The sequence below is a fragment of the Globicephala melas genome, chromosome 16 (assembly GCF_963455315.2).
Source record: "Globicephala melas chromosome 16, mGloMel1.2, whole genome shotgun sequence".
Classification (NCBI taxonomy): Eukaryota; Metazoa; Chordata; class Mammalia; order Artiodactyla; family Delphinidae; genus Globicephala; species Globicephala melas.
Genome location: NC_083329.1, coordinates 24,217,314 through 24,245,138, shown reverse-complemented (window position 1 = coordinate 24,245,138; position 27,825 = coordinate 24,217,314). Strand labels below are relative to the sequence as shown.

General features: G+C 39.3%; 1 protein-coding gene across 1 annotated transcript in view; it reads left to right on the top strand.

Moving 5' to 3' along the window:
* CFAP58 (cilia and flagella associated protein 58) overlaps positions 1–27,825 on the top strand; it is a 111,430-nt gene that overhangs the window by 280 nt on the left and 83,325 nt on the right. Inside the window, exons 2-9 of the mRNA XM_060286002.1 lie at positions 4,935–5,216; positions 7,263–7,411; positions 9,818–9,974; positions 10,898–11,092; positions 13,142–13,279; positions 15,243–15,402; positions 18,973–19,055; positions 22,883–23,074. Of these exons, the coding sequence (XP_060141985.1) occupies positions 4,935–5,216; positions 7,263–7,411; positions 9,818–9,974; positions 10,898–11,092; positions 13,142–13,279; positions 15,243–15,402; positions 18,973–19,055; positions 22,883–23,074 (1,356 nt within the window). The remainder of the gene's footprint in view (positions 1–4,934; positions 5,217–7,262; positions 7,412–9,817; positions 9,975–10,897; positions 11,093–13,141; positions 13,280–15,242; positions 15,403–18,972; positions 19,056–22,882; positions 23,075–27,825) is intronic.

Genomic DNA, 27,825 nt, shown 5'->3' with positions numbered 1-27,825 from the left:
AGAGCATTACACCAAGGCTAGGGCACTTCTGAGCAAGGAGCCCCGTGCAACTGAATAGTTCACACACCCATGAAGCCAGCCCTGGTGCCAGCTTCTCTCACCACCATCATGCCCCCACCCCTGTTCCAGTTCCTTCTCTGGTCTCCTGTACATCATTCACATCCCCTCATCATTCCATCTCCTCCACATCTAGTCCCCCCCTTGCAAACTCCATCTTCCTGTGGTCAACCACTCTCTCCTTATCATACAGTCCCTCTCATACTCTCCATCTTCCTCCCTCCCCAGGCTCCATCACTGGCATCTCTCTCTTGCGTCCATCCTGCAGCCACACTTCTTATTTACGGTGCCCACACTCATTCATGTCTCTTTTCTTCCCATTTCCTCCTCCTGTTCCTTCTAGTTCTCCTTGAATTTTTCCGTTGTTTCCTTTTGAGTATTTTCTCCTTTTCTCCCCCACTAGTCATCTTTGTGTATTTCATTCTTCTTCATTTACCCTATGTAAGCCCCAGATACAAATACTATAAACTAGTTATTTCCCAGTCTCTCTTCCCTTTCACAATCTCCTGTCATTCCTTCATTTCTTTTATTTTTATTTTCAATTGACCTCAGCCAAGTTTTCCTCATTTCTGCTTTCATAAGTTGGCATTTCCACTTTGGTCTCATTTTTCACTGCAGCTCTCTTTTCCTTTTTCCTTTTCCTTCCCTTCACTAATTGGTACTCCCAGCACCTAGAACATTGCCTGGCTAATCGTAAACACTCAGTAGATAGGTATCGTATGAAGGAGCATCACAGTTCCTTTCTGATCAATTCATGTTGAAATCATGCTTCTGAATTAGATAGCATTATATGCTGTAACAGTGTAGATACCAACTGGTTATTGGTCACAGCTAAGAGATTATTTTTGCTATGCTTTTAATAGCAGTATATTTTAAAATGGCAACATAAACAAATCTCTTCTGTTCATAAAAGTTTCTTTCAAACTTTTCTTTCTTTGATATTTTTCCATTCCTGTGCTAAGTGCCAAGTGTACAGGGAAAACCTTTCCTGTGAACAAATCATTAGGCTAGTGATCAAGTGTTGACATTAATACCGTTTACAGGGATGGAACCTAGAACATTGCTGTGATAAATGTTTGTGTGTGTTTATGTTTAGCATCAACAAGGGGAAAGTACAGAGCAGTAGCACCATTCCTTAATATGATTTTTCCTCCTTTGTGGAATCGCTGTATCGTGATCTTTGCGATAATCTGCTTTTTAGTCAGGAAGAAAACCTGTGTTGAGTTTAACGTTAGTACTAATGCTGTTATACAGAATGTTATATAGATATGCTTGTGACTCCACATCTGTTTTAAGATATGGACTCTGTTTTGTTTGCATATCATATTTAGAAGTGTAATCAAGAGTACAAGTGTTTTATTTTTTTAATAAATTTATTGTATTTATTTATTTTGGCTGCATTGGGTCTTCGTTGCTGCACGCGGGCTTTCTCTAGTTGTGGCGAGCGCGAGCTACTCTTCCTTGCGGTCCACGGGCTTCTTATTGCCATGGCTTCTCTTGTTGCAGAGCATGGGCTCTAGCCACATGGGCTTCAGTAGCTGCAGCACGTGGGCTCAGTAGTTGTGGCTCTTGGGCTCTAGAGCGCAGGCTCAGTAGTTGTGGTACACGGGCTCAGTTGCTCTGCGGCATGTGGGATCTTCCCGGACCAGGGATTGAACCTGTGTCCCCTGCATTGGCAGGCGGATTCTTAAGCTCAGTGCCACCAGGGAAGCCCCAGTACAAGTGTTTTTGAAAAGCAAGAATATGTAGACTTTCTCCATGTTGGGCAAGGCAGGCTTGACAAAGCAGAAGGTAAACTAGACTACTTACCCAAAATCTTCAGGGTGAGTTTGAATTTTACCTTATTATTGGGATTAGAGATTGTCTCAGTTAATTTCTTTGATTAGCAGTAGAGGTTTTGTTTGCTTTTTGTTTTTGTTTTAATTAATTTTTATTGGAGTATAGTTGATTTACAATGTTGTGTTAGTTTTGGGTGTACAGCAAAGTGAGTCGTTATACATATACACAGATCCACTCTTTTTAGTTTCTTTTCCATTATAGGTCACTACAGAGCATTGAGTAGAGTTCCCTGTGCTCTACAGTAGGTCCTTATTAGTTCTCTATTTTATATATAGTAGTGTGTATATGTCAATCCCAACCTCCCAATTTATCCCTCCTCACCCTCTTTACCCCCCTGGTAACCATAAGTTTGTTTTCTACATCTGTGACTCTATTTCTGTTTTGTAAATAGGTTCATTTGTACCATTTTTTTAGATTCCACATGTAAGTGCTATCATATGCTATTTGTCTTTCTCTGTCTGACTTAACTCAATATGATAATCTCCAGGTACCTCCATGTTGTTGCAAATGCCATTATTTCATTCTTTTTTATGGCTGAGTAGTATTCCATTGTATATATGTACCACATCTTGTTTATCCATTCCTCTGTTCATGGACATTTAGGTTGTGGAAGCATGTCCTGGCTGTTGTAATTGGTGCTGCAGTGAACACTGTGGTGCATGTATCTTTTCAAATTCTGGTTTTCTTCAGATATATGCCCAGGAGTGGAATTGCTGGATCATATGGTAGCTCTATTTTTAGTTTTTTTAAGAAACCTCCATACTGTTCTCCATAGTGGCTGTATCAATTTACATTCCCACCAACAGTGTTAGCAATAGAGTTTTTATGTTAAAGTCCTTTTTAGTGTAGAATATCAAAGCATAATGTTGCAAACAAAAATAAGACCTTTCAAACCTTATCAGTTCTTTGCTCAAAAGGCTAAGTGATTACCTGTGGCTTCCAGAATAATTCTCTCTGTATTCCCTAGAATGCCATTCGAGGCCTCCAGTCTGTCCCTAACTCCCTGTCTAGTCTCCTTCCTTCTCCCTGTCATATTTCTTGTACTTTAAGCTAACTTGAGCTTCTTAATCAATCTCAAATCCTAGATACCTGCTTGTCCCTGAGCCTTTGATGAAGCTTTGCCATGGGACAGGAATGCCCTTTCTCTTTACATCTACCTGTGAAAACTCCAGTCTCCCTTTTGTGCCTTCTTAAATGCCACTTCCTTTATGAAATTTGCTTTAATTCTTGCTGCTGGGAGTAATTCCGTCTTCCTATAGGTTCTTGTAGAACTCTGAATCCATTTTATGGCAGGTATCAAATTCTATACTTCCATTTTCTGCCCACATACCGCATCAGCTCTTCATGTATATATTTCCTATGGGAAGGCCGTGTAGTCCTTACTTTGATATCTCCTCCAGCCTCCATCATTCCAACTTACATACAGCAGATGTTCAATCAATATTTTCTGAGTAAATATATTAACCATACTCATTCATTTTTAAATTATTATTGTGCTGTATGTAGTTTGAAGTAGGGCATCTGTAACATAGTGCCACAAACTGGATGGCTTAACAGCAGAAATTTATTATTTCACAGTTCTGGAGGCCACGAAGTCTGAAATCAAGGTGTCCACAGAGCCATGCTCTGAGACTGAGTGAAATGTTTCCTTGCTTCTTCCTAGCTTTTGGTGGTAGCCCGCAACCCTTAGCTTTCCTTGGCTTGCAGCTATACCAGCCTAATGTCTCCCTTCACTGGTCACATGGAGTTCTCGTGTGGGGGGTAGGGTGTGTCTGTATCCAAATGCCACACCCTTTTTTTTTTTTTACACCCTTTCTTAATTGAGTTATAATTGACATGTAACATTGTATTAGTTTTAGGTGTACGACGTAATGATTTGATATATGTATACATTTCTCTTTCTCTTTTTCTTTTTTTTTGGCTGCGCAGCATGTGGGATCTTAATTCCCTGACCAGGGATTGAACCTGTGCCCCCTGCATTGGGAGCTTGGAGTCTTAACCACTGGACCGCCAGGAGAGTTACATATATGTGTACATTTCAAAGTGATTACCACAATAAGTTTAGTTAACATCCATCACACCACATAGTTACAAATTTTCCCCCTTTTTATAAAGACACCAGTCACATGGTATTAGGACCCACCCTACTCCAGTATGACCTTAACTTAACTAATTGTATATGTAGTGACTCTATTTCCAAATAAGGTCACATTCACAGTTACTGGGGGTTAGGACTTCAACATATCTTTCTAGGTGACACAGTTCAACCATAACACTAGGGAAATAAGAATTCATATATAACCATATAGTCCTGGGTTATCATCTAAGTCATAGTCAGACTTGCTTGAATTACATCTGTATGTTTGGGCTTACATTTTAAATAATTTGCTGCCCAGCTAATCATGGAAAGCAAATGTGAAGGCCCATGACCATTGCCCAGGGGACATTTCAAAATTCCTGTGGAGATGACCTAGGCTAATTTTTTAAGGGGTAAAAATGATGGGATATTTTTAAAGAGAATATTCCATGTTCTGGATGGGTTCCACTGTAAGTGTGGTTTCATGGTATCTATATTATGTCTGACCTCAACATACCGTGGCTTCCATCTGCAGTCCTGGGGGCAGTAAGAAGCAGGCTTGGAATAATCATAATAGCTCTCGAAATTTATTGAGTACCTGCTGTTTGCCGGGCACTTGGCTAAGTGTTTAACATGAATTATCCCATTTAATCGAATCCTTAACACTATGTGGTAGAAAATATTACTGTCCCAGTGCTACGTATACGTATATACAGGTATCGGGATGAACAAGGAGCCTTCCCATCATATAGCTTTAAATCGTCTGCTTGTCAGTGGCTTTTATTTTGCTTGTACGAAGGTCTTTTATTCACGAATAATAAGTCAGTCCTGAATAGTGATGGGGTAAATATTTCAATCTTTGCTTGTATGGAGGTCTTTTATTCACGAATAATAAGTCATTCCTGAATAGTGATGGGGTAAATATTTCAATCTTCATTCCCGTCTTTGCCCTTTTGAACAGGAAAAGAGTGAAAAACTAGTGCTGGAGGAAACTGCGTATGAAGAAATAGAAAGGGATTTTCAGGAGGTTCTCAGCGAACTTACAGGGGACAAAAGTTTGGAGAGATTTAGGGTTGAATATGAGAAGCTTCATGCTGTCATGAAAAAGTCTTATGACAATGAAAAGCGTTTGATGGCCAAGTGCAGAGAGCTGAATGCGGAGATCGTGGTTAATTCCGCGAAGGTCGCCACTGCCCTGAAGCTCTCTCAGGATGATCAGATCACCATCACATCCCTGAAGAAGGTCAGTGATCTTCTAGAAATGGAACCAATGGCGAGCTTTCATAAATGCATCCTGTACTTAAAACATCATCCTTTCATTATACTGGCAGCTCTAGGCTGGTAGTAAAAGAGTTATTAAGTAAAAATTTACATGATTTATATATTCATTAAGCCTAGGGAATAATGTTAATTTTCAAAGAACTTAATTAGCTTGAGTGAATTTCACAATGCAGAAAATAAGGTAGAACCTTACTGGCTTGGTTTCTAAGAAATACTGTGTTCACAAAAACAATTGGCCATAAGTAAGTATAGTATTAGGAATATCAGTATGTCTTGTTTGACCCAAGATAAGTAATTAAATATCTTATGATGATAGCTTGTAAAAGATCTTTTCATGTTTCTACGTTTTCCAGTGTTTTAGGAGAGGTTACCTTGAGAATTTCCAGATGGTAGTTTTCATGATCTTTCCTCTTATCGCCCCTTTGCTTCTGCCTTGATCGTCCCATTTCCTCATAATGCGAGAACAGGGATTCAGTCTGGGAGGGATATTGAGGAAGTATGGCTTTTATTTACACTTTATTTTTTCATCCTCAAGTGTGTTGCATTATTTTGAAGGTAAAACACAAATGTTCCTTGTAGATTGCAGGGTGTTAAGAGGTTAAGATATTTTAATTTATAATTGAAACCCTAGTGCTGAGAAATAATTCGCAGTTTTTTTTAGATAATTCCCTTGATATCATGCAATTAAACATACCCCAATTCTAATGAAGTTCCAAGACTAGTGCAAAATGTAACTTACCTGTTTTCTTAGGAACCACTATTTTAGTGTCTTTTTCTCTCTATTGTTATTTTCTTCTTCTCCTTGCAAAATACCAATATAAGAAGGCTTTAAATCATGTTATGATGAGAAAAGACCCCACTTTTTATTGTAAATTAAAAAACTGGAAATGGAAGTCATGAATAGATTAAAATATAATTGGTGAATTTGCTTTGGACAAGATTTCATATAATCATATTTCATTTAAATATCCTTCATTTGTTTTGCCAAAAATAGTACATATGGTTGCTACAGAAAAACATACCCCTTAAACTGACATTTTGTTTTGAATCACTAAATTATGTGCTGCAGTTACCCAAGAATCATCTCTCTCTCTCCCTAATGTAATAGCATGAATTTATTTAATTAAATAATTTCTTCCACTCATTTTATTCCTTGTCAACATAAAATAATATTTTCACCTTAAGCATATAGATTCTTACCTGTATAAAAGGACTCACATTGCACTTGATGAAAATTTGCAAGAAAATTAAGTGGCAGGGCAAAACTCAAGGCTGTTGCAACATTTACTGTCCTTCGTCCGTGTACTCGAATGGCTGTAATTCACTTTTAAGTATTTCTGTTAATATTCCACTTTGTATTCAGAATAGTTTTGTTTTTCCCCTATAAGCATTTGATGAGAAGGCCTGGGCTTGGGTTTCTGGAAATGGGAATTATCAAGGCTGTTGTGTACAATTAGGTGACAGCCAAGACCTCATTTCTATGGATGGCTCTAAAGTTCACCTTGCCATCCAGGAGCTCACTTGGGGCCTGAGGGCAAAATATATTTTTAATATGGAACCTGTCAAGAGCTTCAAATTTAGGACTTGGATCCAAGACCATTCCTTATGTGATAAAGCTTTTTTTTTTTCCTATAAAATATCTGGACTTGGAAAGCACATAAGCTTTCATTTTCAATTTTGTAAACCTATCTTAACATCTTTACTAGAAATAATACCATTAGTTATAGCAGCCTCTGTAGTATGTAGCAGCCCTGTGGCCACATTTACCTACACAAGAGAAAATATCCTTTGCCAGTATCCCCTTTAAAACTGCTTTTCAGTATTGACTAACTCATGTTGAACAATGCAGTAAATCAATATACATTTAATACATAGTGTATAACATGTAATCTTCTTTCCCCATAAATAGCTTCTATAATGTAGTTGTTTTATTATTCTATTTATTCAATTTAGCTTGCATCTGGAACCTAGTTTGGTTTTTCTCACTGATATCCCATGACCCACCTAGGAAATTGAAAAGGCTTGGAAGATGGTGGACTCAGCCTATGACAAAGAGCAGAAGGCAAAGGAGACGATTCTTGCCCTGAAAGAGGAAATAGTGAACCTAAGCAAACTAGTCGAGCAAGGGTCTGGACTCTCCATGGACCAGGATAGCAAGTAGGTCATAGCCGTCTTGATTCATGTTGAACTTGCTTTTGCAGAGGCCTCCTTCTTCAACAGACAGCCTGGGACTTGCCGGTACCATCTTGAATGTTCTTTGTGAATACAAGACTCTACTTTGTTGGGTTCCCAGAGACAGCTTTCTATCTATTGCCATTTTTTTCTTTTTAATACTCCCTTTCTCCATGCCCAAGAGCTTCTAATTCATGGTTATATCAAACTTCTGGCTCTATAAAATCAGTGCTACAGTTTTAAAATGAGTAAAGATTTTAACTTTATTTCTCTCAAACTTGTGTGGAATGGCTGACTTTCTACCCAGATTCCCAGCCCCTCCCATACACCCCCTGCCCCATGATTAGCCATATCACTGTCCTTCCTACCACCTCAGATTCTAGGCCAGAAAACAGTTGCTCTTCACACTTGTTACTCCTTCATCCCTTAACGTTTCGTCTTGTTGACTCAGTCTTCTAAACATCACTTCATTCTTCCCCTCCTCCTATCAGCAGCGGCTCCCCTGTTCTCTGCTGGATTTGGCAGTAGACTCCTAACTGTTCTCCCTGCCTTTGAGGAGACATCTCCCCTCTTTACCATCTTCCATACCAGACTTATTCTTCTAAAACATGTAGCTACATGCTTCCATCTCCAGCATATACACCTTCGACAGCTACCCGTTTCCTAAGGATAAAGCCCAAAGTCTTGAACGTGTCTTGCAGAGCCCTTTGTAGATCTGCCCCAGTCAGCCTTGCTAGACTCACGCCCAGCAGCACCATGCTTGCTCATGCCTCCATGTCTTTGGACATACTGTTTTCTATGCCAGGGATCCTTTTTCTTCCCTCTCCACCCAGTAAACAACTATTCATCCTTCAAGACCTATCTTAAACACCATCTTAACTTTATCACCGTCAGCATCTCTGTTCCAAACTCCTCCCAAGCCTCAGACCCAGTGACCAGGCAGAAGAGTCATTGTGTTCCCTGTTTCCATAGGACCCAACATCTCCCTCAAGTATGGCACTGATCACATGGTACTGAAATTATTTGAGCTTCTCTGCCCATTAAGCTGTAAACTCCTTGAGGGAAGACATCTATCTTTACCTTTCCTCCAGGAATCTAGCACTCTGTAGGGCATGCAAAACCTTGCATAAATTAATGAGCCAGGAATGAGCATACACTTCCTTAGGCATCCTTAACTAAATCTACCTGCTGTCTAGATTTCTTGTACTTTCTAGATACGTTTATCAAATGTTGAATAGGTAAAATAAACAGTAGATGTGGTGTTCATAATAATGGACTCTATTTTCTTATTAAAAGAAGTCATGCACAATCAGAGCAACTATTGAAGAACAACTGTTGAAGAGCATCATGAGGGAACTGATTTGGTTAGGAGGAGTTTTAATGAAAATCAGAACATGAGGAGGAGAACTGATGAAACAATCCAACTCAGAATTTTATCTTCAGCAGTGCGCTTAGGTGTAGCTGTCTGTCTTTACAGTAACCTTAGAATTTAAGGTCTTGTTTATGGAGAAGAGTTTGCGGTTTTGAAGGTTCTTAATTAAACAATTACATCAAAAGTGTTGGTCGATACATATTATCGAATTACTGTGTTTCCAACAGTCATTTGATGTCTGTCAGCTGCAAGTGTCTCAAATGCAAGTTCTCTGCTTTCTCAGCTCTAAAGTAGCTGCCTTGCTCTAGATGAATTCTGCCGCACAGGTCTTATCAGACATGGTTTTTCTACTTTCAGAATGAATACTACAGGGGTGTGGAAAGCAAGGAGTAGAAATCAGCCCCCCCAACTCTTCCACCCTAAATTTCACTCCTCAGAGATAACCAGTTATCAATTTGATGCCTATTTTTCTGGACTTCTATAAAAATGCCTATAGTACACACACACACACACACACACACACACACACACACACACATACACACACACACACTGTAATTGCTTAAAAATAAGAAAAGGGGTCATATTATGCATATTATTATTGGAACATCCTCTTTTTCAGTTAAAAACTCAGAAACAGGGCTTCCCTGGTGGCGCAGTGGTTGGGAGTCCGCCTGCTGATGCAGGGGACGCGGGTTCGTGCCCCGGTCCGGGAAGATCCCACATGCCGCGGAGCGGCTGGGCCCGTGAACCATGGCCGCTGAGCCTGCGCGTCCGGAGCCTGTGCTCCGCAACAGGAGAGGCCACAACAGTGAGAGGCCTGCGTACCGCAAAAAAAAACAACAAAAAACCCTCAGAAACAGCTCCCACATCAGGGCATAAAGATCTTTCTCTTTCACACCTGAATAGTGTTGATCCTTGACCATAAGTCTTTCCCATGAAAACGAGCTCAGAGGATGATAAGAAGGCTCCCTGAGCAGATGGCCATTTCGTCTGACTCCCATGTTCTTCTATTTTAGTATCCGAGATTTGCTGAAGTTCAAAGAAGAAGTGACAAAGGAGCGAGACCAACTCTTCTCAGAAGTGGTGAAATTACGAGAGGCCTTAGCTCAGACCACTGAACAGCAACAAGAAATGGAGCGGTCCAGGGAAGAGGCCGAGCAGACCATCAGTCAGGTCTGCTCTGACACGGAGAGCAAGACAAGGACCATTACCTTCTAGGAGGAGGTTTTGTCCTTCTCCAGGCTCCCTTCTGGTCTTGTTCCTTTCTCAGATTTATGACCCTCCCTCCCCCCCACCACCCCCTTGCCCCCGGCCCGGTCACCAAATGAAGCATCCATTGTTTTGCTTATTTCTCTGGTTTGTTTTTGCAAGAGCAGTTTTACCTGAGTCATTCTCTGTCTGAGAAGTTACCAAGATAGGGCACTGCTTACATTTCTGGCCCAAGAAGGTGTCCCCTGTGACAGCCAGGGCACCCTGCATCTGGGGATGGTGAAAGCAGTTCCCCTGGCCTTTCTCCTGTGTAAGGAAGTCATCTAGCTGAATCCTTCTGAATACTTTTCTATAAAGCCAGAAGTCAAATAGATGGTATACAAGCGCAGGCTTGAGGAGAAAAACAGGAGACTCCTTTGATCATGAGATAGGAGAAGGACTTTTCATAGAATTTGGCTGTCATGATAAAACTGTAGTACTTTGTTTAGCAATATCCAGGACTCATGGAAAATACACTTTCCTATTTAGGGTAGCTGGCTACATTTTATTTAGTTTCTGTTGATGGAGAGTTAGATGAATTCTTTCCATGTTTGACTTCCCTAGAATTCTGGGCTTCCAGTATTTAACTGGATTTTATACCTTTCTTTGTGGATTTGTTCCCACCTTCAGGGTGGCTGTTTGGTGCCAAGGCTCTGAAAAATAATACAGAATATTCTTGAAAAGTTTGAACATTGAAGTTCAAAGATGACTCTCCTGCAGGAGAAATACTACTTCAGAGTCATTGCCCTGAAAATATCTGAGAGCGGGAGAAGTTCAGCTGGTTGAGACCCGTCCTGAGGGGCTCATCTCCCGCACCCCAACCCCCATCGTCCTTTCCGTGCCTGTAGTTCCAACAAGAAATCCAGCAACATCAGAACGAAGCTTTGCGGGAGACTCGGAAGAAGGAAAAACTAGAGAAAGAGCTCAAGCAGATTCAGACGGACATGGACACCAGGCAGACAGAAATCAAGGCCCTGCAGCAGTACGTGCAGAAGAGCAAGGAGGAGCTTCAGAAGCTGGAGCAGCAGCTGAAGGAACAGAAGGTAGGCTGGGCAGGGCTGCACCACGGGGCCTGGCCAGACAAGAACGGGGATTTTTGAATTTTCTTTGGAAAGCAGCAAACTCCCTTCACTGCAGATGTTGGTGGATGTTGGTAACACAGCACGTAGCACTGTACTGTGTTTGGTCTTTGAATGGCTCTTATAGGTAGATATGCTCTACCTATACTCTACCCCCAGCCCCCTCCTGCCATGCTCCAACAGGTTAATCTCTTTTTATCCTTTTATTGATGTGTAACATACACATAGAGAAGTGTATAAGTCACAAGTATACAGCTTGATGAATTTTCTCCCCTTGAACACGTCTTGGTTACCCGCGCCCAGCCTGAGAAATAGCACCCCGGGAGACTCCTTGTGCCCCTTCCCAGTCACTCTCTCCCCAGAGGTCAGCGCTCTTCTGAATTCTAAGCAGAGGTTAGTTTTGCCTGCTTTTGTACTTTACAGAAATTAAATTATATAGGATGTACTCTTTTGTGTCTAATATCTTTCTCCTCATATCCTGTTTTTGAGATTCCCTTATGTTGTTGCCACATAGTTATAGAACCACAGTATCCAATATGGTAGCCACTAGCCACATACAGCTATTTACATTTAAATTATTTGAAATTAAATAAAATTAAAAATTCAGTCCCTCAATTGCACCAGCACCATTTCAAGTGCTCCATAGCTACATGGGGCTAATAGATACCGTATTGGACAGTGCACATAGAGAACATTTAGTTCATTGCAGGAAGTTCTATTGGACAGAGCTCAGAAGACCATTCACTCTCATTGCTCTAAGCATTCCAGCCTGTGAATATAGCGTGATTTATATTTAACAGGTTTAATTTTCAAGTTTGGGAAACCACACACTGTCTTTATGCGTTTTAAATATTTAAAAAACATTTCCTCTGTAATAACAGTTTAAGGTAACACAAATGCTAGTCTGTCTTTTCTAATTTCTTAAAGAAGAACCATTTCATCTAATTGAAAAAAGTCATTTCTTGAAAACATGTTCTCTTAGGAAGTTTCCAAAGTATTTTTAAGCCATACATCATTTTTCTACTTAAAAAATTAGATAGTAGAACACATTTGTCAATTGCTTTATTAATTTTATATAAAGCCAGAAATCAAATAGATAATATGCAGTGTGCAACATCCATGAAAAAAACACGTGACTTTCTTTGAGCCTGAAATTTGAGAGGTTTTTGGTTATCACGTTAAAACTATAGTACTTTGTTTAGCAACATCCAGGACCCATGGAAAATTTTATTTAGTCCCTATTGATGGGAAGTTGGATAGATTCTTTCTGTGTTTAACTTTTGCTTGAGTGGAAGTTATATATTGGAGTAAGTGTCTTCTAAGCCATCTTCTCTCTTTTTTTTGATATCCCTCCATCTCCCTAATATTTTCCCAATAGAAATGACTTCCCAAAATATAATCCTCTGTTTTTATAAAACCTTGTCTTCTCTGAATAGTCAAGTTGGGAAGGGGAAAATCCAACTGACACTGAAGTCAGGGAGGTAGAAATCATTCCACTACTACTCCACAGTTTTGACTTAAGTTGGATGAAGGGGAATTGTTTTGTGTTGGTGTTAGTGAATGGTTCTGTTCATGAAAATGTTGTAGGCATGCTAATGCAGGATTTGCTTCTGAAGATATAGCTTCTGAGCCCCATAGCCGATAAAGCTCGTTTGGATCTCTAGCTCATTTGCAATGATTATAGCAATTGTTGTGTACGCTAAGCCTGCCAAATGGCAAACAGGCATTAAAATATTTATCCACCACCTGTGAACAAGACTTCCCAAGGTGCCCAGAAAAAAAAATATGTTCTCTGTGTTATTCATTAGAAGGCATCATTTCCCCCAGCCATTTAACATTCATCATATTTGAGTGCCTTCATGCTTTCACTGGGGAGAAAGAACAATTTCTGCGAAGACAAAAAAAGTGTGGTTGCCGTGCTTGTCCCAGGAGGTCTGCATGGCCTCCTGCGTGGATGTGCAGCTACTGTAATCAGATTCAAAAGCATTAACCAGCTCGTTCTGCATCTTTCAGATACTGAATGAGAGAGCTGCAAAGGAGCTGGAGCAGTTTCAGATGAGAAATGCTAAACTTCAGCAAGAAAACGAACAGCATAGTTTGATCTGTGAGCAGCTATCCCAGGAAAACCAGCAGAAGGCGTTGGAGCTCAAAGTAAACACCAAGTGACATATCTGTTCCCTAGCATGTCCTCCTTCATTCCCTATTAATATGAATTGGCTGATGCTGTTCTAGCCTTTGGTTGGATAACGTGGATTAGCCTTGGTCCTTCAGAGGCAGGTGTAAACCTACAGTGATTGCTTTATGCCCGGAAGCAGTTTGATAACTTCCATTCTTATAACATTGCTAAGCTGATTATTAATCATATGACTATGCAAATACTTTCCAAAGTGAGCTCAGATGTTCACCTCTGTAATTTAGCCTTGCAAGTAACCAGTTGCCCAGAGCTAGAAACCATTTACACATGTGAGTGGCAAAGAAGTGAGATTGTATTTCCCTACTTGTATGGAGTGAGAGGGGTGGGGGACGGACTGGTACTATTTGATATCTACGCTTAGGACTGCAGAATCATGATTTTCACTTCTGTCCAATGTAAATTTCAAGATAGGTCTCCTATTCTCCCTGCCCTGATTAAAGAGTGCTTGCAAATTAAGGTTGGATAACCCGTTTTATACTTGGATACATATTGTCTGCCTACATGCTTAGCAGCACGGCTTTATGTTTATCACCAATTCTGAAAAATCCATAAGCCCTACTCTAGTCATGTTAGAATACTGGGCATAAAATGAGTGACTAATCAGGGAAATACATTGATTCGAGTAGTAAATCTTAACAGTTTTTGCATCACAGCACCTTTTGAGAATCTGATGAAAGCGTGTGTGTGCGTGCACATACACACGCACGCACACTTATTTGCACATCTTGTGTCTTGTTTTGCGTGCAGTCTTAGAGGTTTACAGGATTTTTCTGAAGTCTAACCATGGGGTCTGGATTAATTTTTCTAACCATGGGGTCTGGATTAATAACTACTGAATTAGAACATCTTATTGTTTTAATTGAAAGGGGCCTTAGATGAACTAATTTGGACCTGGTAGGATCTGAGGCTGAGGAACATTTAAGCAGTCCAGAAATGTTTGACTCAAAACCGTTCTTTATGAGAATGCTCCAAGTTAAAGCAGAAATGAAACGACTACTGCAGGCAAAATAATGTATTAGCCCCTAAGGTGAAATTAAAGGAAAAATACTTATGCCAATAATTCTCTCCTTTGATGACATGCATGGGGCACCTTGAAAGATGGAATATTTTTGTTATCAGATCCTAAACCTATGGGATTCTGCTTCTAGCAGTGATCTGAGGATAGCGTGCCCAGCTAAGTGAAGCCTCTTCATTGTCAAGAACTAGGAATAATTGCTACTCTTTATTTGCAGTAGGATCACTAGTTGCTTTCCCAGTCATTTCTAAGAATGGCACATTTTTTTAAAAATGAATTTAAAAAAAATTCATAAAACTTGAAATCCATAGACAAAAATCTGGTGCTTTACTTTGCTGGAATTGCTGTTTTGATACCTTTTGACATCGTGTAGACTTGCTTATTAATGCTACCCTGTCCACCTGTCCATATATACAGTCATTGACTAACATACTCTGAGGAAGGAGGACCCCTTTTCTAACGTTATGTAATTGCACTACAGTGGACATGTGGATCCGAAAGACTCAATATTTTATAGCATGTTAATAACCTCTAAGAGAGATCACTTTGTGAGTCTATGAAAGTTGCTAATCACTACAGCATTTGTACACAAATTTCACACATTTATGATACAACTCAGCGTTCTTATCTTGTTTGATTCAACAATTCCATGGTATCTTGAGGTATCAGGTTTAATCAGTCTTTTCATTGTTTTTAGCTCATATAGCCATATATTTTATTATGGCTTATATAGACTTTTCAGTTTCTCTCAAAAACCAAACCGTGTGTTTTGATTTAATCCCACAGAACAGCTTTACACTGACATAGGAACAGTGTCCTTTTATTGGTTGTGAGTTTACCATCATCCAGTCACCGGCTCTTTATTGACTGAGTGTCCCTGGTTAATCCTCTCTCAATAATCATAGGCGAAAGAGGAAGAAGTCCATCAGTTGCGCCTTGAGATTGGGAAGCTCAACAAAATCAGAGAACAAATCCATAAGAAATTGCACCAGATTGAAAGTCAAAAGGGAGAAGTGGAACAGCACAAGGAAACCCTGAAAAATCAGATCTTGGGATTGGAGAGAGGTAAGCCAAGAATCATTTTGTGCTTTGTTTTATTAGTTTATGAGCGTTTCATTGGTAACCAATGTCATCTGGCAACTCCATGCATGCAAACACAAACCATGCCAAATGAATTCAGTAAAATAACATTCAAAACGGTAAGTAGATAATATGGAGGAGACATGGTTTTGAATACCTTGAACTTTCTTACCTTAAAAAACTCTTCAACAGGTTATACTGAGCCCAAAGTATTTTTCAGTATTTGTCAATGGAGTAAATACCATCTATAATCTTAGGTCTGGGTTCTACATGTCTTTTCCTTCAGTCTTCTTTTTTCACCGAAGATGCGGGATAAATTCAAATGAATATTCCGCATGAGCAGTATTTGAGACAATAGTATACCCAGAATCAGTGAGACAAAAATTAATGGCTTCTAACTCCTTTCCTCTGTTAGTACTTTACCATATGGGAAACACTTGTTTTAGCCAACTATCACATTGACCTGTGAAGGGAAAATTTAAGTGCCACAGGAGGCTGTGTAGTACAGAAACATCATTAAGGATACAAACCCTCGAGTCAAATCTACCTGGGTTCAGATCCCACCTCTATCACATTTAGCTGTTGGGGATGAAATGGCTAACATATAGAAAGCTCTTGGGACAGTGCCTAGCACACAGTAAGTGCTTACTAAATGTCATCTATTGGGACTTTCCTGGCGGTCCAGTGGTTAAGACTCTGTGCATCCACTGCAGGGGGTGTGGGTTCGATCCCTGGTCGGGGATGCATGCCGTGCAGTGCGACCAAAAAAAAAAAAAAGTCATCTATTGTTATCCAGATATATTACCACTTATAAAAGTAGTAAGAGAATACTATCTCATTCTGAAAAAGAATATAATTAAAAATAGGATATGTTAGTTAAATATGGTGTGGTAGAAACAGCTCAGAGACTTGGAGACAGAGGATCAGGGTTTGAATTCTGACTGCACCAGAAAATGTGGGGTAGGAACACCTCATTGACCTCAGCTGTAAATTACTGACTGAGATAACATACATAGAAGCATAAAAATGTACAGTGCCTCCCTAAAAGTTAAGTAAAATCTAAATGTCTAGATAAGATTATTAGAAATATTTGTCACGTCTTTGAGAAGTGCAGATATTTATCCTCCTAAGACATCGGAAATAATCTTTTACTGAGGCACAGTTGCAGCTGATATTGATAATTTCTCCATTTATTTATTCATTCAATAAATTGAGTACACACTATGTGCAGGCATTATGCTAGGCATTGGGTGCATGGAGGTTCCTGCCCTCAGGATGCTTACAGTCTAGCATGAGTTTACAATCTAATGTCTTCAATGACAGATATGAAAAAATAAATAGAACTAGTAGAGCATGTTTTGTAACTGGCTTAGTGAATTTCAGAAAACACTCCATATTAAAATTTCTGTATTTTTGCTGGTGATAGTTCTAAGCTTTGAAAAAAAATTTTATCCATTAAGTATTGAACCCAATCCTTCATCCCTAAATCATGTTTACAGAAGTCATCGTGCTTTCTCTTCTGGTTATTTTACAGATATCGTTAACATCATTATTTCTTCTTACGGAGCACTTCCTTTTGTTGTGCCCTATCAAAGAGTGACATAATAGTTAGGAGCATGATTTCCTACCACATATGTTATGATTTCCTACCACAAAATCCAAGAAATGAACTGAAAAATTGCCAGAACTAACAAGAGTTCAACAGGGTGCAGGTTATAAAATAAATATATGGATATCAATAGCTTTCTTTCCTACAAAGAACCAGTTACAATATATGATGGAAAACCCCTCTTTCACAATAGCAACTAAAGTAATAAAATATCTATGAATAAAGTTACCAAGATATCTGTAAGACATATATATAAAAAACACTACAGAATTCTTTTGAGGGATATAAAAGAAGACTTGAAAAATGGACAGATACACCAAGTTTCTGGATGAGAAAACTCGATATGATAAAGATATAAATCTGTCCAAATTAATCTACACGTTTAATATTTCCAAAAAAAATTTCAGTGAGTTATGTTGCTTGGGACTTGAAAACTGATTCTAAGTTTCCTCCAGAAGAATAAACTTGTGACAATAGCTATAAAATTCTGGAAAAGAAGAGTGAGAAGGGAACATTTGCCTTACCAGGTGTTTAAATGTATTATAACACTTCAGTAATCAAATAGTTTAGTGAAAATGCCTGAATAAACAGATCAATGGAGATCAGAAAGGCCACAAAAAGACCCACGGTTATCATCTAAGATAAAGGTGTCATTTCATACCAGTGTGCAGTATGGATTATTAAGAAAATGGTAGTATGACAATAAACTACTTTTTGGGAAAAAAGTTAGGGTCAAATGTAGGAACAATAAAGCCAAAATGCAGAGATTTAATGAAATTAAAGCAAAAGACTATATGTGAAGGCAAATTGTCTAAAATATTGCCAAAGAGTTAGTATCCTTATTATATATAAGGAGCTCTTACAAATTCATAAAAAGGTAAACAATTCATGAGAAAAATGAGCAAAGAGCCAGTGTGGGCAATTTGAAAAACAGAAAAACAAATAAATGATTATTAAACAGGAAAAGTAGTCTACTTCACTACTAATCAAAGAAATGTAAATTAAATATGGACATACTGGTTTAGAAAAATCTATCAGGTTGTCAAAGATCAAAGAGAGTGATAATAACAGTGGTGGTTTGGGTGTGGATTTAAACTGCTATTAATTTTTGGAGAGAATTCGGCAGTAGGGGAGAAATGTTTTTAAAAAGAAAATCACTTTTGATCCAGGACTTCCTCTCCTAGAGGAACAAATGAACAGGAACTTTCATAGGATTATTGCTTATAATTGCAAAAAAATTAAAAAAGAAGAAGCAACTTAAATGTTAAGATGGGGATTGGCTAAATAAATTATACATTTTTATACAGTGAAATATGAAGTCATTAGAAATTCTGATGTAGATATACATTTATAATATAGAGAGGTATTTATTTTATGTTTGTTAATTATAAAACAAGTTACAAAACTGTATGTGTGGTATGATTCCCTCTTGGTGTATGTGGTGTATAAATATTCATATTTATACACACATGTATATTTGCATAGGAAAAAGTCAGAAAAGAGACACATCAAAATCTTAAGTAGATTCTGATTTAGAAAACTTTCCCTTCTGTTTATTTTTATTTCCAATTTCTTCCTGTATTTCTAATTACTTGTATAATAAAAAAGATTTAAAAAGCAAGGACTTTTTGAAGTCAGAGAGACCAAACTCCCAATCTCAGCCCTGCCACCTCTTGGCTGTGCACCCTTGGCATATAGGCCTTTAAGCCTCAGGGACAGGAAGACCTACCTCACTGAATTATAATGAAGATCACGGAACACTCAACGAAAAGTAGTTTTATAGCTACAGAGGCACGAACCCGTGTCCCCTGCATCGGCAGGCAGACCCTCAGCCACTGCGCCACCAGGGAAGCCCCTATAAAGCAGTTTTATGTCACTTTGGCTTTGGCAGATTCTTTCTTAGGTTTTCTTTATATTTATTATTGTTTTTCTCCCTGGTGATGTAGAGGTGGAGGCTTCCAAGAAACAAGCAGAACTTGATAAGAAAGCAGTGGATGAGCTTCTGAGAGAAAGGGACCTATTGAATAAGGTGAGTTTGTTACACTAACACTGGTAAATAAATGTCTTTCTTTAGTGCTATAATATCTGCCTATAACTGGTTGCAGGGGAGAGAAAACTCTGAGGCAAACAAAAGTAGATTAGAATTAATAATAGTGCTCAATTTTCCTCTAAGCAGCTATCCACATTCCACCATTCACTGGCTGTGAATTGAAACCGCATTATCACCTATGAGCACAAAGGGACTTCGGAGAATTATCATATAAACCAGCAGGGGATTTCAGGGTGTCTTGTGGTTTCTGTTTTTATTGCTGGTGTGTTATTTGGCATCTTAGCAGTTGATCAGAATTTCTGATTTTAATAAATTTATTTATTGCTTGATTTTTGGCTGCGTTGGGTCTTCGTTGCTGCGCGCAGGCTTTTCTCTAGTTGCGGCGAGTGGGGGGCTGCTCTTGGTTGCGGTGCGCGGGCTTCTCATTGCGGTGGCTTCTCTCGTTGCGGAGCACAGGCTCTAGGCACACGGGCTTCAGTAGTTGTGGCACGTAGGCTCAGTAGTCGTGGCTCGCAGGCTCTAGAGTACAGGCTCAGTAGTTGTGGCGCACGGGCTTAGTTGCTCCGCGGCATGTGGGATTTTCCTGGACCAGGGCTCGAACTTGTGTCCCCTGCATTGGCAGGCGGATTCTTAACCACTGCATCACCAGGGAAGTCCAAAATTTCTGATTTTAATATCTATAATCTGCAACTTGTGCTAATCCAGAAAATACAAGTGAGTGCTAATAAAATTTAACTTCTAGGTGTTTGAAGGATGGCTGGTTGGCCATATAAAGAGTCTCTAACCTTTCCACCATCTTTTCAGGAGTGTTGTAGGTTTTCGTTTCTGTCTTTGGCCCTTATTTCTCCTAGTCTTTGAGCTCAACATGGTCCAAAGCTGAGGGAGGGGTTGGGGGAGCTTGAGGCCTGGAAATCCTCCATTCAAGGCAGACCACTCCCCCTTTCCCCTCCTTGCCCCTTCCAGAGGATTCCTTTGATTGACAGTCACTCTTAGGAGATTTAACTACTTTCAAGGATTTAGGGTAAACATTCCTGCTCAAGGATTTCCTCCAGGGAGGAAAAAGCGATGGGCCAGGTGTAGAGTGGGCAGGCTGCTTCCAGAGCAGACAGCCTGATGGCTTTTGGCCAAGATAGCTTCATCTCATCAAAGTAGATACAGCCTATATTTGTTCATTCCGAATTTTTATTACTTCTTTAAGTTTCCCAGAATTGAATAAATGTTAACAAAGTATTGAATAGATTACTCTCTAGCTTAAAGTAGACTATTTAGGGAATCTCAGGAAATAGTATAAGATTAGATATCTTTACATGCTGAGCACTCCTTAAGAAAGTCATCAATTTTTTTTGCATGATCCTAGTAACTGTTTCTTTATTCTATAAATTTATATATGTAAGTAATGTTGGATTTAGATTTTTAAATTTATTTGTAACACATACAATATTTAATCCATTTATATTTTATATATTCTGATAAACAACCTATAGGTTTTCTGCCACAATAGGACACCTAACACATTAATTTTATACTTATTTTGTTTGATCTGACTACGTCAACTCCTTCTTTAGGGCAGGGTACTTTTTTAACTTTTTTTTTCCCGGGCCGTTGCATCCTTAATGCCTGGCACAGCACCTGCCCCTCTGCAGGTATGCAGTCAGCCTTTACTGATAATACATTCTTTCCCCACTGACTTGAAATGCCACCATTGAGTGAGTGAGTGACATAGTTTTGACAGGCGGCAATGTTAATATATTTGGTTCTTTCAGTGTCATGTTGAAGTGGCTTTATCTTTCATAGAGCAAATGTTTAATTCAATACTTGAAAGTAAAGTTGACCTTTTCCATTTTCTACATTGTCATCCAACCAAGGTTTAATGTTCATTTTTTTTTAACCTGTTTATGCCAGTGGTTTTCAGACCTGGCTGAAGGTCTGTATTGGTTAGAGATTTGTGAAGGAATTATGAGGCACCTCATGGAACCCAAGGATACAGCTGGGCCTCAGGAACAGATAGGAACCTGGCCTAACACTCTTGGGATGCACAGAAAGCTCTCTACTTCCACCACTAGACTTCCAGCTGAGTTTTTGCTTCATTTCTGTCTTTTAGTGAGGATCGTCTCTCTCTGTTTCCCTGTCCATATGGCAGAAAAAAGCTATCACCAGCAGCTCTCAAGTTTACATCTTCTACTGAGTTACAAAAATCTGGAGGCCCTATTTCAAAAGTCACTGGATCCATTCAGCTGTGGCTAGAGAAGCAGACAAGCTCTGCTCCATCATGAGCATGGCTGCCAGAGTTGCACTCTATTAACTCTGTGTTCCAGAGGAACAACCTGGCTCCTTGGGCAGCCAACCCAAGGCATTTCCATTACAGCATCAGAAACCAGCAGGGCAGCTTTAAAAAAAAATTTAGGTGCATAACAGCTCCACTGAACCAGAGTCTCTGGAGTTGGAACATCTGTGTTTTTTAAAAAAACAGGTTAATTCTTTTTTACTGTTGTAAAATACATACAAAACAAAATTTGCCATTAGTGACATTTAGTACATTCACAGTGTTGTGCAAACATCATGAGTCTAGTTCCACAATATTTCCATCACCCCAAAAGGAAACCCTGTACCTGTGAGTACCTGTGAGGTGGTCACTCCCCACTTTCCCCTGCTCCCACCCTTGGAAATTATGAATCTGGTTTCTGTTTCTGTGGATTTGACCATTCTGCATATTTATATAACTGGAATCATATAATATGTGACTTTTTATGTCTGGCATCTTTCACTCAGAATAATGTCTTCAAGCTACAACCATGTTGTATCGTGTACTTCATTCCTTTTTTTTTTTTAATTTTTATTTATTTATTTTTGGCTGCATTGGGTCTTTCTTGCTGTGCACAGGCTTTCTCTAGTTGCAGCGAGCAGGGGCTACTCTTCGTTGCAGTGCACGGGCTTCTCATCGTGGTGGCTTCTCTTGTTGCAGAGCATGGGCTCTAGGCGCGCAGGCTTCAGTAGTCGTAGCATGCGGGATTCAGTAGTTGTGGCTCACAGGCTTAGTTCCTCCGCGGCATGTGGGATCTTCCTGGACCAGGGCTTGAACCCGTGTCCCCTGCATTGTCAGGAGGATTCTTAACCACTGTGCCACCAGGGAAGCCCTTCATTCCTTTTTATGGTTGAATAATATTCCACTGTGTGGATATAACACATGTTGTTTATTTAGTCATCAGTCGATGGACATTTGGGTTATTTTCCCCTTTTGGCTTTTGTGAATAGTGATACTATGAACATTCACATACAAGTTTTTGTTTGAACACCTGTTTTCTATTCTTCTGAGTGATATTGTTGGAGTGTATGTTAATTCTGGGTATCTGTATTTTTAATAAGTTAGTTTTATTTTATTTTGTAGTCAAAGCCTGTGTTACATGATTAGATTCAGCTGTTCTAACTTCACAAGAAAAAGACAAGAGCTGGGACAGAGGTTGGCTTTGGGGTCAGCTAGCTCTGGATTCAAATCCTAACTCCACTGTTGTATGAACTTGTAGGCAAGTAGCTTAACTTCTCATTCTCAGTTTCCTACCCCTAATATGCGAGCGATATAGTGCCCACTTCCTGAGGATGTTGTCTCTTAGTGCATTTATAGGTATGTCTATAGTGCTCTGTGCAGAATTAACATAACAAGCTCTAAATAAGCTGTAAAAAATATGATTATTTTTATTCATCTCCCAAACAATGCATCTAATTATTTTAGGATAAGACAGGGAGTAAATTTAACCAAAAATCTCCCAACATTTTGAGTAATGGGGCTGGTGTGTTGTCCTTATTTTTAGAATATGCTTAAGGCGGTCAGTGCAACCCAGAAACAGATAGACCTGGTGAAGCTCCACGAACAAGCCAGGAGAAACCTGGAGGAAGAAATCCAGAACTATAAAGAAGAGGCTCAGAAGCAGAGAAAGATTATCTTTCAACTGGAAAAGGAGCGAGATCGGTACATCAGTGAAGCCAGTGACCTTACCCAAAAGGTAAGCCACTCCTCCATGGTGTGGGTCAAGCACCGGCACATTCTTTCTGACTGTCACATTTCTGATTGCCACACACTGTTGCAAAGATGAATTATTCAGATTTCAGCTTGTGGTTCACATGCAGATTTAAGATAGTGGGAAATAAGCTTTGCTAGGAAATCAGCTACTTCCCATTTAGAGTAAATAAATGCTGAGCAGATATTTGCAGAATGTAAGCTCGGAGGAGCACAAATGCATATGGTCAGTCCAGCCCTGGCAGGACATATCTTCCTTGTAAAAGACCCCCAGGGATCCTCGTACCCCTGATTGGGAGCCATTGTAAAACAGCATATTTCTCTTGCGACTTTATCATTTAAGAACCTCCACTGATTGATTTACTGACTCTGAGGGGACTAGCTGTCAGTTCAGGCACTCATATTCTCTATCTTGGCTGGCCTTGTTAGCCTCTGTATCAGTCAGATTAAGTTGTAACAAATAATCCTCAAGTCTCAGTAGTTTATAGCAACAGAGATCTATGTTTTACTCACATTATTGGTCTTTGAGAGTCAGCTGTAGGCCTGCTTCACGTCCTGTTTATTTCAGACTGACTCTGTTGGGATGTGCTGGCCTCTTACAGAGGGAAAACAGTGTTATAGTGGACCTTTGATATGCTCTCAGAACTTCTGCTGGCAAAGGAAGGGTACAGGGTCTGTCCACTCATATTTCATTGATCAAAGCAAGTTACATGATTAAGCCTGATATCCCCAAGCAGGAGTGTGATCCTACTAAGGGAGGGACCCTACCTGGTGAGACAGCCAGTATATCTGAACATATAATCTGTTGCAGCCTCCTACTTCTCCTTCCCAAGAGTCAGTTTTTCTCCACTCCTGTCTGCCATCAAGTTGTTAAAAATTCCAACCTGATCTTATTATTACTCCCAGCCTTACAAACCTCTGTCATCTCTCAGCAACCTGGGGCAGTGCTTCCTAACATTCTTTGCATCACAGTATCATAGAAAATTCTATATCTACAGTATGTGGGAATGAGAGAGATGAGAATGTGCAGGGCTGGAGGGGACTAACCCAGGGATGCTAGCTGCCCAGGTCCCACCTGGCCATCCTGTGGGTGGTACATACCTGTATTTTGGTACATACCTGTAACCCATGCAAGACACAGCCATTGGTATATTCTGACTTATGCAACAGAGTCTAAGCTCTTCGTTCTCCCTGGAAAGGCCTTTTTTCCCTTCTCTGCATAGAAAATTCTTATTCAATACCCAGCTCACATGCTCATTTCTGGGGTCAAGCCTGTTTTGACTCCCTAGGCAGAACTAGTCACTTCCTACTTTATTGGTTTGTTGATGTCTCTGGAATGGTACTTATCATCTTCTAGTGTAATTATTTGTACCTTTGTCTTCCCTACTTTATAGTGAGTTCTTGGGAGCAAGGACTTTATCTCATTCTTTTTTTCATTTCCAGCATGCTGGTAAATAGTAGGTGCTGAAAAAGTGTTTGTTGAACAAATAGATGATGATGAGTGATAAAAAGAATACTGCCACTGATTTTAACATAGGATTGTATATTTCTCTCTGTTTCATTGTAAAGGAGAGATACTGGTACCAAGTTTTGCTGGTAACAGTTTTTCACAGTTTCTGATGTTTAACTGCACAAGGTTACATAATGTCTTACCTAAACAATTTAAGCACGAGTTCTTAAAATGTTCTTTATCGACTATAATTTTTCTCTCTTACTTAACCCCTGACAGCATATATCAGTTGCTACAGCAACTTGTGTCACCTCTGGACTTCTTATTAGAAACATATATGTCTTTTTAACACCTTCCCATATTTATTTCTTTCTTTACTGTCACACACACACACACACACACACACACACACACACACACACACACACACACACACACACACACACACACACACACACACACACACACACACACACACACACACACACACACCTCATTCCCAGAAACAGAAAGTTCCCTTTCGTGCATTCTGTTTATAGGGAGTTGAGGAATAATACCAGGGGTGGGGAAGATGTCATGAAACTGATATTTTGATCTACTTCTTAAGTGAGTTGTTCCAAGTTTATCCTTTTGACCCAGCAATTTCTTTTGTAAAAACTGAATATATGAAAAAACAATAATGCCAAGATTTTTATAAAAGAATATTCTTCAAAATAAATTGTGCAAATTTGCTATGTAACATTAAAATCATGTTTTTGAAAAATATTTTTTAAATGGGGAACATGGTCACAGTATGAATCTGATAAAAACAAAATGCAAAATAACAAAAGTTATTAATATGGTTTGACCTAACTTTCATCTGTGTGCAGATGGGGTGGTGGTGAGGATTAAATGAGGTAATATCTATAAAGCATTTAGAATGATCTCTGGCAGATAGTAAATGCTATGAAACATCTCATAAATAAGCAAGTAAATAAATAAATAAATTTGTTGATGAACAGCCCAGAATTTTTGTTCAAAGTGGCATTTGAATGTAGCTATTTTCAACTTCTTGTTAAATGTCAATAAGGTACAGACATAGATGAAAAGTTTTAACAGTCTCAAACACTAAGGCCAAAATAAAGCCTGATGCTAAAATAGAAGAAAGAGACTGGATGAGAACTTTAAAGCCAATAGAGGTGAATTGAGGAAAATCTACCTGGACCTCAACTCACAGTCCCTTGAATTTGCTTGCAATTGGGAAGGGGAGGAGTGGTGGTGAGCAGGAAATGGGGGGAGATAGGAGAGGATGAGAGAGGAGAGCAGACAACACCAACAGCGAGGCAGTAGGCTGGGCTCTTCTGGAAGAGATGACCAGTTCTCAGAGCAGGAATGACCAAGGAATTGCTAAGAATGGGATGTCCGAAGGTTGGTTTTAAGTTCTTTACTGTGCTCTGTACCTGAAACCTTTGGTGACAGTCTGCTGCATCAACCCAGTGGCTGGATTGTGCTTTGTGGGTTCAGGGATGGGGTGGTGAGGGATGTGAGGTAACACATCTCAGAAAAGGGACAGTATGTGCCAGAGAAAAGTGCCAATTGAGAATCCAGAATTCTATGGAAACAGGAAATCAAAGCCACAGTGAATAGGAGAAATATAATTCCTCTAAGAATTTTTGGAGATACTAGGTGGGATGTTGGTCTTCCTAGCACACAGAATGAAGATTCTAGATGTTCTGTTGTGGTTAAGAACGCAGTGACCCTGACAGGACAGAGGACTATCATCTGGGTTATAAGTCCAAGATGACATTACCTCTATGATAAAGCAGAGATGAAACAGAAAGGAAGTGATGGATAAAATAAGGAACAGTTGTAAAGAGACTAAAATACACACAAACCCCAAACCAAACAAAAGCAAGCAATAGCAGATTTAAAATCCACATTGAAGTTAGTAAAGAACAGAATTGATGTGGAAAATAGTCAGTGAAGTGGAGTGCAAACTTGAGTAGTTCTCCTAGAATGCAGGTGGAAAGAAAAGATAAAAATGATTGAAGAGAAGATAAGAGATAAGAAGGACAGGGAATATAAACCAATCTACAGATTGTTGGCCTCTGATGGAGGAACTGAGCCCCAAGTCAAAGATGTAACGGAACATATTTTCTGGAAATGAAGAAAGAACTGTACATGCGGATTGAGCATGTGTCAGGCAAAATCAGTGACAGGAGAATCTTACAGAGACTTGCTCTGGGAGAAAGTTGTGTGTGTATTGTTTCACACACAGTGATGCAGAAAAGTACTCTCTGAGAATTAGGCAAGAAGAAAAAGCAGAAGCTTACTTGCCTTTTTTTTAAAAAAAGGAAAAAGAGTGGAAGGTAACACACCACCATGTGAATACTACTTATCGCTGAGTGGTAGGGATACAGATTGTTTTAATTTCCCTCTTTTGTGCTTTTTGTATTTTTCAAATTTTCTGAAGTGAATATGCATTACTTTAGTATCTTGACCAAAAGAAAGAAAAAATATTAAAAAAAACTTTGCCTTTCAGTCAGGGACCAATAAAATTCTACGTTTCCCAAGGAGCTTTATTAAAAATGTTTTCTAACCCATCTGTACTTGTCTCCCCTCTCTGGCAGTTGAAGAAATCTGATGTTATTACCGTCTTTGCATTTCTGTGTCTGCCTCATGCTACTTACAAGTTTCCTTAAGGGCAAGTCTCCTTCAATTTTGAGCTCTTCGTGTTACTTATTCACTAAATAGGTACTCAAATATATTTTGAAAGAGTGTATGGAAAGCATAATTAGACATCTGAATCAACTAGTCAAAGATTTAACTTTAGGTATCTATATTAAATTCTTCTTCAGTAATCTATTTATCACTATGGGTCTGCCTTCCTTTAAATTCATTTGAAATAGGTTGCCATAATGGACAATGCTATCTAAATTATCTTTGGCAATTTTAGCTGTGAGTGACTTCTGGCCTGATGTCCTCTTCCTTCTGGGCTGCAAAAACAGTGTCAACATTCGCTTTCTAGCTCTTTTCATTTAGAGAAAAAAAAGTGACATCTAAGATGCTGAAAGCCCTACATTACATTTTATTAATTTAACTTGGCATTTGCAAATGAGAAAGAAGATCCTGTTTTTGTGCCAGAATTGGATGGCTCAGAATCCCAAACCCTTTCTTTATGTGTTTGTCTCAGTCAACATGTGCCACAATATCGTTGCATAATAAATAAACACCAAATCTCACTGGCATGCAAAAACAAGCCCTTATTTCTCGCTTACACACCTGCAGTTGACTAGCGTCAGCTGTTG